We start from the raw sequence: 12,306 nt of genomic DNA, 5'->3' as shown, positions 1-12,306 counted from the left end.
ATTGTAACAATGGCAAGGAAACGATGTATGATAGAATGAAAGTAAAACTAATGTTCTCCCATGTAAACTATCACATAATTCACAATAAAACATTGGGGGCGGAAATGTATCCCAGAAACCTGTGACCCAAAGATAATCATTGTTAACATTTTGTTGCTGTTATTTTTGTTTTCTTAGGCTAGGTTTTTTTTTCACAGGACTCAAATCATATACATGTCATTTGGTATCCCGGATTTTCACTTAATATTTTGTCTGCAGCCTTTCCCATGCTGTTTCATAACTATCATGAAAGTTTAATAACAGCTGAGATGATGTGTCATGACTGACTTAACCCTTCATTAGTCCTCCCTAGATAGTTATGGGGCAACACTGTCAGACTCCAGGTGTACAGCAGAGAGCCAAGAAGGATCCTGTTCCAAAGGTGTACACACTCTGGGATTAAACATGTTTGACTAAACATGTTTGGGATCTATTTGAATGAAGGCAAGCCATTGCATGCAGCATGAAAGCCCACAGAAGAGACATGGAAAAAGCAGAACTACTGATGCAAACAAGGAATGATAGGATGACTGAACAATGGAATAAAGATGAAATGGAAAACGAGACTGGAACAAAGGCCATATGATGATGCTCTTCAGTCCAACCTCTTCCTCATTATTAAACTATACAAACTTCTTCCCTTGGATAACAGGAGCCATTCAGAGATTCTAAGCAGAGAAGTAACTGGATCTATCCTTGCCTACTCCTTCACCTCATCTCTGGCTTTCTTCCTATCCCAATAGATTTTGGTCCACCCCTCTGAGCCTCCCATGGGGCAAAATTTTCTTGTGCCTCTCTCCCCAGCCTGCTTCCTATGTTTGACTAGTTGCCTAATCCTTCCTGAGGTTTTAACCCACCTATCACTGCCTCCAAGAGGCCTTCTGTAAGTCCCATGGTCGGAGGCAGATCCTTCTCAGTCCTCAAAGCAAATTTCCTACAGCTCATATCACTCTGCTTGATAATTGTCTATTCATTTCTGTCACTTACTAGACTGTAAATTTTTTGGAGGGAAGTCCCATCTCTCTTGGTCATACCTGTATCACCAGTGTTTCAATTACAGATCATTAATAAATTATTCTCAAAAGACAAATGAATGACTAGAGGGATGGATGGATGGATGGATGAACTGATGAATATACATATGAATAGCCATACAACTAATCATCACAGATGCTAACTTAGAGGAGAAGGTAATTTCATGGGAAGGCACAAGGATTCCACCCAACTGCTTCCCTCTCCAGCATAGATGGAAAGCCTGTGATGGCATTTCTGAGAGACAACCAAAAAGGAGGGGCAAAGACTAGGTGGTAGGGATGTGACATGTGCTGACTTTGATTGTTCCTATGGATATAGTGGGACCATCCCTGCTCCCTCCAACCCTGCATGTATCCATCTTCCTTTCTAGCTTTCTAATGAAGACACAATAAAGAACATCACTCATTGGACTCTGTTTAACTATTACAACTCCTCTGGTTGGAATGATAGTGTCCCTCGGCCACCCTTGCACCCTGCAGATGTGCCCCGGGGTTCTTGCTGGGAGACAGCTGTGGGCATTGTGAGTAGTTATGTTCTCTTGAAAAGTTACCCTTGTTCTCAGTTCTTTATTATTCCTTTCTCAATGTTTCTAAACCACCAAAATACCAAGTCCATATTTGTCAGGAAAATTCTACCTTTTCACTGTCAGTTTTTGTTTAGATCATTTCTCTAGATGATCCATACATTAAGTTAATACCACTTAGATTTATTTAGATTCCTAATATAAATTTCAGTTAAAACTTGGGGTTTTCCTGGAAATTATGAATACTCCTGAAAATTTGATGCAATATTTTGTGTATGTATCTGTGCTTTTGTGTGTGTGTGGAAAGGATTCATGGTTTTCATCAGAGTCTCACAATTAAGAACTACCATTTTCCCTCACCCACTGTATCTATTGCTTCTTCCTGCAGGTGACACAGTGCAACTCCAGAGTCCAAAATTCTTTGCCTTCCTATGCAAAAAATAGCAATATTCATGAGTAACAGATGGATCAGCTATCCTTTCTTCTTTCACTCCACATCTTTGTGTGGAGTTTCTTCTATTCATCCGCCAACCCACTGAGATGCACAATTTATTACCTGAAGAATTCACTCACATAGAGCATTAGATGACAGAGTACTTTTAACTGAGTGTCATAGAGAAAGGGATTATATCACACACTCCTTAGAACAGTCCCTACAACTGAACCAGCAGCTATTTTCCTATTGCAAAGCCTCTTTCCCATGGGGCTCTGTGGGGCTCTTCTCCCTAGTTCCTTCATGGAGGTCTCAGACTTACTGCTTCTTGTTGCCTGCAACTCGGACTCCCCCCTTCTCTTTCAATCTTCCTCATCTTTAACATGAGTACAATTTAGCATCCCCAGCTCCAGCATTTCTAAACCCATCACAGTGTAAAACAGAGCAAGAATCCTCAAGTCAATAAAATCTATACTCTCAAGAAATCCACCACCAGCACCAGATACCACTGAGTTGATTTCAACTCATGACAACCCAAAGTGTATTGTAGTAGAACTGCTCCCTAGGGTTTTCAATGATTTTTCAGAAGTCTTTCTTCCAAGACATCACTAGGTACACATGAACCCCCAACTTTTTCGTTTCCACCCACTGCCATCGAATTGATTCCAACTCATAGTGACTCTATAGGGCAGAGTAGAACGGCCCCCGAGGGTTTCCAAGGCTATAGTTCTTTACAAGATCAAAACGCTTCATCTTCCTCCTGTGGAGTGGCTAAGGGGTTTGAACCACCGACCTTCAGCTACCAGTTGAGTGTTATTAACCAATTGCAACACCTGGGGACTTCTTTTAGAAAAGGGAGTTGATAACCTGTATGATTCCTTTGAAATATTCTGCAATAGAATTTCTTGTTTGCACTCTTGTAAAGCATATGTCTTGTCCTTCTTCCTAACTGCCCATCGCTTTTCCATTGCTGATTAAAGTTTGGTTCTGTGAGTAATAAATTTGAGATTATGTCCTGTTTACCTGTATCCATCAGCCCCTTGAGAGAGTGGAGGTTTGATGCATGTTGACTTATCTTTAATTTAGAGCATTCCCCTGAATTCTTGTTGAGAAATAACCTTGAAAACTCACCAGCTGTTCATCCAGCAAACATTACTAATCACCTTGAGGAATGCAAAAATGAATAAAGGAGGCCCTTTGCCTCTAGGGGCTCCAGATCTACTAGGTGTCTTAAAAGTTGTGAAAGTATCAAGTAGATCTTTACAATATTTCAAAAATTTGCAAGCATTATATATAATGTGCAAAAGCAGAGGAAAGTCTTGTTTCATTGCATTAGGCTCTTCTGCTATGTGCTTCTGTGCAAAAATGGATTTTTTTCCCCTTCCTATGTTCCGTGGGAGAAAGATAAGGCGTTCTGCTCCCATAAATAGATTTACAGCCTCGGAAACCCTGTGCAGGGTCACTATGAGTCAGAACTGACTCCATGGTACTTACCAACAACGCATCAAGAAAATAAAAACAAGTCAGATTAACAAATGAACAAAGTTAACTGTTGCCTCCCATCACCAATGGTCAGATTCACTCTGAGTCAGGGAAGGTGGGCAAGGCCTGGGCTAAACTTTCAGATCTTTTTTCTATGCAAGAATATTGGTAACTGCTATGCTGTGGACATCTCCATTGTGCCAGGCAATCTGAATACACAGTCACTAAGCTTCCCAATTAACCCTGCAGATAGATGTATTATCAGCTCAAGAGGTTCTGAAATCATTCCAGGGCCATATAATAGGTAAGCTGTAGACCTGTGACCTAAATTAAGCATTTTCCAAAGCCTGGGGTTCTTTCTCTATACCATCACTTGGCCACCGACAATAAGAGGGTCTTGGAGGTTCCGTCAGGCAGGTAGGGGAGTCGGGTGGGAAGGTTCAACCTTGACCACCACTTTTTCTGTGTTCCTCCTGGCAGGAATTCATGAGACTGACGGTGTCTGACATGCTGGTATCGTACATCACCATCCTGCTGGGGGACTTCCTACGGGCATGTTTTGTCCGATTCATGAACTACTGCTGGTGCTGGGACCTGGAGGCTGGATTTGTAGGTCCTGGGTTTACAGATATTCTGCAGAGGGGCAAGTTTAACCATCTTGCTTGACACTTAAGGCAGATGTGCTCTTATGTACTTTAGATGCTGAGTTTCAGTTTCTGCTGTGTGAACTAATGAAGTGTTTAATCCTTGTTTCCTTTATGTGTTCTATTTGCCTTCTAAAAGGAAACTCTGCTTTTTTTCCCCAGTGTAACTGGTAATGTGACTTTCTTATCTGGGAAATGGAGGCATTTGACCTTGGGGAAAAAGTGAACCACACACTATAGTGCTGAGCAGATAGTAGAGAAACATGTGAGAAGGATCACCTCTTGTTGTTAGCTGCCATGAAGTTAGCCTTCAATTCACGGTGACCCTATGCACAATAGCATCAGGTTGTTGTGGTCCATAGGGTTCTCACTGGCTGATTTGTTTTTGGTTTTTTTTTTGTAGATTGCCAGGCCTTTCTTCCTAGACTGTTTTAGTCTGGAAGCTCTACTGAAGCCTTTCAGCATCATAGTAACATGCAAACAAGGCTCTACTGGCAGACATGTGGTAACTTCACATGAACTGCATTGGCCAGGAATTAAACCCAGGTCTCCCCCATAGAATGTGAAACGTCACCACTGTCCATCAACTCCAACTGTTGTTGTTAAGTGCCATTGAGTCGGTTCTGACTCATAACAACCCTATATAGGGTTTCCAAAGAGCAGCTGGTGGATTTTGAACTGCCAACTGACCTTGCGGTCCAGTGCATTATCCTGCAGTACCACACCAGGAACTCCTCAACTCTCATTAGGGAAGCTAAAATCCTGGTATGTGGGAAGGCAGATGTAGAGGTGAAGATTTCAGAAAATCCTGGAACAGACCAGTAACACAGTAACTGTTGGTAGTGTCTTCTGGATTATGCTTTGGGACACGTCGATCATTGTACCCTCCATCTCTGATACTCCTCTTCTTAGCTACCTGGGAAACTGCTCACCTGGGTTGTCTCTTTCCTAGAGTGGGGCTCTCAGATCTGCCAGATCTCTCCTGTGCATGTCTTTTCCAGGACACCTCACTGGCTCACCATGTAGTCATTGGTGTGTGGCAGGGGGACTTCCTCCTAAACCGAGCTCCTATGTTGTTCACCTGTCCCATTCTGGCCTGCTGCAGGGTACCTGACCCAAGTAAGGGCCTTGGTACAGGTTTCTGTCATAGTTTTCTTTGTCATCAGACACAGCTCTAGCCTTTTCAACTCCTCAGCAGCAAGGAAAACTCATAATCCTGTCTGAGAACAAGGATGACAAGAAGACACAATCTTGCTAAGATGTCACTGTCCTCAAATTAATTTGTAACTTTAACAAGAATCCAACCTAATACTGAATTTCAGTAGGAAAATAAGCCTGTGGAAACATACAAAAATTCTAAGAAAGAATGAAAGGGACTAGTCCTACCATTCTATTACAACAGATTATGAAGTTATAGTAACTAAAATTGGTGCTAGACAAACTTGTCAAAGAAAAAAAAAAAAAAAGGAAGTTCAGGAATAGATACAATCTATATGGGACTTTGGAGTCCTGATGTGGCACTGTGGGTTAATGCACTGGACTGCAAAGTTGGTTTGAACCACAAGGTCAGCAGTTCAAGCTCCTTGGAAACCCTGTACAGGGTCGCTATGGGTCAGAACCAACTCATCAGCATTTAACAACAATATATGGGATTTTAGCTTATGATAACGGGAAGCTTTCAAACCAGTAAGGAAAAATTAATTCTATAATAAATGAATTGGAGCAACTGGTTAACCATTTGGGGTTAGAAGCATGCCCTTCTCAGTTCACCTAAATAAATAAAGTTCTAGGCAGATGTAAGTTTTTAAACATTAAAATAATGAAATCATATAAATCTAAAAGAAAGCATTGCTGTTGCTGCTGCTGCTGTGTGTTGTGTGTTGTGGAGTGAGTTCCAACGCACAGCAACCCTGTAAATGGTTTCCCAGGCTGTAAATCTCTACAGGAGTAGAAAACCTCATCTTTCTCCCATGCAACAGCTGACGGATTCCAACTGCTGACCCTGTGGCTAACAGCCCAACACATAACCCACTATACCATCAGGACTCCAAAAGAAAGTATATATGAACTTATTTATAATCTTGGGGTGGGAAAGGTTTTTCTAGTAGAACACAAAATCCAGTAAAGAGAAGCTTTGTTTTGTTCTGTCTTATGTTAATATTTAAATTCAGAAGATTTAACTTTCACGTATGTGGATTCTGCATGTTTCCTCCTTTGATCCTTATTTGCCTGACCTTTCTTTCCCAACTTGTCATTCCTCCTTTCTCAGTCCTGTCACCTTGTGACTCTCATTCTGAAGGGTAAAATGAGAAACAGGTTTATATATGCCGCATAACTGCAACCGTCCAGTGCTCACAAACTTTTGTGTTCTTTCAAGTACTTGACAAATCACTAACATTCTGAGCATCAGATTCAGACTGACAATGCGTCCTTCCATGAACTTTCTCAGGGAAAATGAGGAGAAAGGAGAGTTGGAGGAGAAATTCATTTTGTTTGTTTTAAAGCTTTCTTTTCATTTGACTGATGATTTAATTATTTTTATTTTTTTAATTATTAGTGTGAAAATGATGTGGTGGCAGTGTTCTGACCTCCTCTGGCCTCACAAGGGGGAAGGAGGGGAATCACTAGCCCAAGGCTCATTCCTGAGGCTGAGGGCAGACATGCCTTCACCCTACAATGCTTTTTACCTAATTCTGACACCAGCCATCTCTCCCACGGTACTCCTCCATTGGGTTTGAGAATTCATTGTATTGGCCACACAGAGCTCACGGACAGTAATCATGATTACGGGTTTCACTAGGGAAGTTACTAGGGTACAAATCTGGATCAGAACAACTCAGGATACAGCAGTTTTCCTGTCAGAAGCATCTCTTCTCAGTCACACTACAGACACACATCTGTCATTTTCAGCCTCTCAGCCACATGAACCCTTGGTCTCTGCCCTGCTTTGGCAAGTGCTACAAGCTCCGTTAGGTCTGTGGATAAATGCCTAATACCCCATTCTGTAAGCCAGACTCCTGCCCAAACCCATGGGCCAGGAAGCCCACTGCTCTGTCCCTCTGTGCCGTGGCCTCTGCCCCAACACCACTTCTCTGCACACTCTGGGGATCTCACACTCTGCCCATGGAGTCCTGGTGTGGTGCTGTGTGTTAATGTGCCACACTGCAAAACCATTTGAACTGCAAGGTTGGTGATTCAAGCTCACCAACTGCTCCTTGAAAATCATATACAGGGTCACTATGGGTCAGAATTGACTCAATGACACTTAACAACAACCCAATCATTTGGTGAAAGTGACAAGATCTAAGCATAGAAAAGACATGTCAAGTAAACTCACTGTACCACAATTAGATTTACTCCATGAGGATAATTTCAAGGTGTATTTCTGATTATAGAAGTGATAAAATACTTAGGAGTCTGAGATCTCCCAAGAACACACTGTCAAGTCAGAAAGCCTAGAAGGTAGAAACTCCCATGTTTTCTATTGGAAAAGTTTCAACTTTATGAATATTCAAATCATTTCTTTAAAAGTTAAAAACATGGTAAAGAAACAGGTTGGGATGGGGTGGTCTTGAAGTCTGCAGGGATCTGGCCAGCAGCACATAACACATTTTTTTCTGTCTCTCTCACTCGAACTCTCTCTAGCCTTCATACGCTGAGTTTGATATTAGTGGAAATGTACTCGGTTTGATCTTCAACCAAGGAATGATCTGGTGAGTTATCTGTTTTGCCTAGGAATCACTTCATTCAAGTCAAAACAATTGGAGTATGTTCCCAGACTTGTCATTTAGACGAAGTCTACTCAACTCCATCTCAGCAGAAAGGAAAGTTCATAATCTTTTCTGACAACAAGCTTTGGAGGGACTGGACAAATCTCTTGCCTCTTGACCTTTCATTTATATGAAAAATAGGGACCAGGACAGTTTCTGGCCCATCCATGTACTACCATGGAAATAAAGAGGAAGGGAGGGAGAAGAGAAAAAGAAAAAATGAAGGTGAAAGAAAGAAGAAGGGAAGAAAACTAGGGAACTCTTTCCTCTGAAAAGGCAGTTAGAAGAGGTATCATAACTCATTGCAAGCCATTGTCCAATTCCCTTAATTTAAGGACTTCAAATACTTTTCTGAGCATAAAGATTGCTTTATGGAGGCCAAAGAGAAACAAGCAAGGTCCATGTAATATTTTGGATGCCTTGTGACAAGGCAGTGGTCAAGTCCTAGCCAGAACCCAAGCCAGTGATGCTCAGGGTGTCCCCCTCTTCTAAGGAATGGATGGTTATGACTTAAAGATAAACGTCCTTGTTAACTAGGAGGTCCCTCCCTGCAGACCCACAGGAAAAACAGCATGGCCTCATGACCATAGCCCATCTCTTCCGTTTCCTTCAGTTATCCTCCCCTCACCTTCCCTCTATTGGGCCAACTAGGTGTCTGGTTTCTGTCCTTCCAGGATGGGCTCCTTCTATGCCCCAGGACTGGTGGGCATTAATGTGCTGCGTCTGCTGACCTCCATGTACTTCCAGTGCTGGGCAGTGATGAGCAGTAACGTCCCACATGCACGTGTGTTCAAAGCTTCTCGATCCAACAACTTCTACATGGGTCTCCTGTTGCTGGTGCTCTTCCTCAGTCTCCTGCCCGTAGCCTACACCATCATGTCCCTCCCACCATCCTTCGACTGTGGGCCATTCAGGTGCAAAATCTTGGTTTCATGAAAGCTGTTCCTCACCAGGGCAGTCTGCTCAGAGGGGCCTGGCTCAAAAATCCCCATTCTGGTTTCATTTCAATGTGCAAAATACAATGGACAGAGCTTTGGGCAAATCATCGTGGTGTTCAATAGATTTTCCTACAATGATGGAATGTCTCTGTTTGTGCCAATCAATATAGTAGCCACTAGCCCACAAGTACTGAGCCCTTGAAATGTTTCCACAGCATCTAAGAAATGGAATTTCAATTATTTAATTCTAATTCTTTTTGTTTAAATAACCACAAGAAGATAATGGCTATTGTACTAGTGGCACCCTTGGCTACTAACCAAAAGGTTAGTGGTTTGAGTCCAGCCAGAGGCACCTGAAAAGAAAGGTCTGCTTATCTACTGAAAAATCAGTCTTGAAAAATCCTGTGGAATACAATTCTATTCTGACACACATGGGGTTGCCATGATTCAGAATGACTACATGGCAATTGGAAAGACCACCTGTGGGAGCTTCAAAAACTCATGAAAATTCTGTTATCTTTCAATTCCAATTTCCATCAACTTTTTGAAGCCCCTTTTATATATGGACATCCCCTGCCCTGAAGTACTTTACCATTGGGTGAGTTGTTATTCAGGGCTGGCCAGTAGGCTCCAATTCATACCAACTTTATATAGCATTTCCGAGGAGCAGCTGGTGAGTTTGAACTGTCAACTTTGTGGTTTACAGTCGAGTGCTTAGCCTACAGTTCCACACCAGGAGTCCCATTGGATGAGTCATGGGATAGATATTCTGAAAATGACATCACTGAAAATTTACAAGTGCCATTTGAATAGGAAACAGCTGCAGTCAAATCTCAACAGAGATTCCCAACTGAACCCATATGCCTGCACTACAGGGACCAGGGTTAGACATCCACCTAATTGAAGAGATTGCATATTATATAAAAAGATAATCATCCAAGGAGGTAGTCTAAGCAATAGGTATTATCAACTGCTCTCTTTCCAAGTATGTAACCCTCAAAAGCCAAAGTACTGTATCTACTCCATAAAAAGAGGTTCTATAGTAAAATAGCTTGGAACATGTTGCTCCTTGTATCTGACACTTTCTCACTTAGAAATAGTCAGTGCACACTCATTTATCAAAGACTGAAGAACCAGGCAGTTAGATCACGTGTTTCTGACTGTGTTTCCCATCCCTACTGACTATAGAACACTTTCTTCAGGCAATACCTACCAGGAAAGGGACTAGAGTAAGGCAAGTGGGTATTGACTGTGCATTCACATGACCCTGAGAGTGAGAATGCCCTAGAGTCCCAGTGCTGCCCAGCACTGTGGAGAGGCACACTCTGGCAGATGTGAATCTCGTAGTTTTTCAATTTATAAGAGATTTATCTAAATATAAAAAGGTTTGTGGTTGATGTGCCCACAGTAAATGAATAGGAACTCAGAGGAGACATTCTCAGGAATGTTCACAGCAGACCGAGAGCCAGCTGGGGCAGGACTGTGCACAGAAGGAAAAGTTGGACAGGAACTTGCTGATCTGTAGAAGGCCTGGGATACAGACTGAAGGAGGACCATGTGGTAGAAATCTCCCTGTGGGCTCTGGAGAGCGGGGCTCTGGGTGTCAGTGCCAGCAACTCTTTAGTCAAGCTGTACATCTCCCAGGCAGAAAGTGGGTGAGCTGGCTTGTGCTGTGCCTGACCCTCACCACCTGCCCCACCCTTGCCTCACCTGCTATCCTCAAAGGCCCTGCCAATCCTCATAAGCTAGCCAAGGGAAACTCTTCACCATTCTTCTCAAAACCTACCCACAACTGGAATGTCCACCTCTCAAGTCATCTTTAGCTGTCCTCTCACTTACTTCAGGTCTTTACTCAGTGAGGCCTTCCCTAGCAATCTTAACTAAAATGTCACATACACAAGCATTCTGTATCATCACTATTTCTGCTTATTGTATCTCCTTAGCCTGAAACACCATCTAACATGCCATACCTTTTTTTGATTTAACTCATTTATTATGTTTCTGCCATCCAGTGTAAATGCTAAAAGCCATGATGTTTGTCTCATTTCTCATTGCTATATACTTAGTGTCTGGAGACTTCGTGTGGCATTGTGGAATAAAGCACTGGACCACAAGGCTGGTTTCAGCCACAGGGTCAGTGGTTCAAACTCACCAGTCGATTCTCAGAAACCCTATACAGGGTCTCTATGAGTTGGAATGACTCGATGGCACTAAACACAACATACCTAGTGTCTAAAAGAGAATGTCTGATGTATAGCAGAACCAGATCCCTTACAGTGAGTGAGAACTCAGTTGTACAAGAAAGGATTGGGGGGCATGGGGCAGATCAAATGGCTATAGCCACCAGGACAGTAGCATAAATGAGGTGGAAGGCATTGCATAGCATATGGTTGACAAACTTTGCCCATGTGTCAAATCCAGATGGTCATTTGTTTTTATAAAGGTTTATTGAACATTGCCATGTCCTTCACTTACATGTGGCTTCTTTCTCATTACATTAGCAGAAATGAGTAGCTGCAACAGAATGTCTGGCCCACAAAGCCTAGACTCTTTATTATCTAGCCTCCCCCCGCCCCCCGAAAAAGTTTGCCACCTCCTGGTTTAGAGTATAGAATCTGAAACCCTCTCTGCCATTTACCAGTTGGGTGATCTTGAACAACTTAATTTCTCTGCACTCCAGGTTTAAGATGGAAATCATAGTATTGCTTACATGGTATGGCGCCATAGGATAAGCACTCAGTCGCAAGGTCGGTTTGCATTGCAAGGTCAGTGGTTCAAACTCAGCAGCTGCTCCTCAGAAACTCTATATAGGGTTGCTATAAGTCTGAACTGACTTACCGGCACACAACAATAGATTCACATACTTCTCTCTACAGTTTGCAAAGAGCACATTTAATCTTCATAACTGCAAAATGTTGTTAAACGTCATTGAGTAGGTTCCAAATCACAGCAACCCTGTATAGAGTTTCCCAGGATAGGCTGGTAATCTTGAACCACCAACCTTGCAGTCTGGAGTATTGACCGCAATACCACACCAGGAATCCATAGGAAGAGGCATATGAGTTGAGTCTCAGCCCTGCATAAATTGGGGAGGAGGCAGCTGGTGCTCACAATGAAATTACTCTTATTCCTCAGAAACCCTATACAGGGTTTCCAAAAAGATTTTCTATAAAGCATTTTAGGCTTTGTAAGTAAAGAAGCAAATTCAGGGACCACTGGAAAAAGATGAGGTTTTCTGCTTCCGAAACAATTTACAGCCTCAGATACGAGTCAGTACCAAGTTGACAGCACTTAACTTATACAACAAAAAGACAAAATAATGTCCACAAAGATTTATTGACAAAATTCAAAATATATTTTTTATACAAGTAACATGTGCCTTCTATGTTTGTCAGCCATTCACTCTTCCTGGGAAGTATTTTTTGTAAATGTTTTTGGTTTT

At 42.3% G+C, this 12,306-nt stretch overlaps 1 protein-coding gene across 1 annotated transcript in view; it reads left to right on the top strand.

Moving 5' to 3' along the window:
* TMC2 (transmembrane channel-like 2) overlaps positions 1–12,306 on the top strand; it is a 122,708-nt gene that overhangs the window by 82,129 nt on the left and 28,273 nt on the right. Inside the window, exons 12-15 of the mRNA XM_006874862.1 lie at positions 1,445–1,594; positions 3,993–4,121; positions 7,802–7,869; positions 8,601–8,840. Of these exons, the coding sequence (XP_006874924.1) occupies positions 1,445–1,594; positions 3,993–4,121; positions 7,802–7,869; positions 8,601–8,840 (587 nt within the window). The remainder of the gene's footprint in view (positions 1–1,444; positions 1,595–3,992; positions 4,122–7,801; positions 7,870–8,600; positions 8,841–12,306) is intronic.

Source organism: Chrysochloris asiatica, unplaced genomic scaffold (assembly GCF_000296735.1).
Source record: "Chrysochloris asiatica unplaced genomic scaffold, ChrAsi1.0 scaffold00304, whole genome shotgun sequence".
NCBI classification, from domain to species: Eukaryota; Metazoa; Chordata; class Mammalia; order Afrosoricida; family Chrysochloridae; genus Chrysochloris; species Chrysochloris asiatica.
This window is presented reverse-complemented; position numbering and strand designations above follow the sequence as displayed.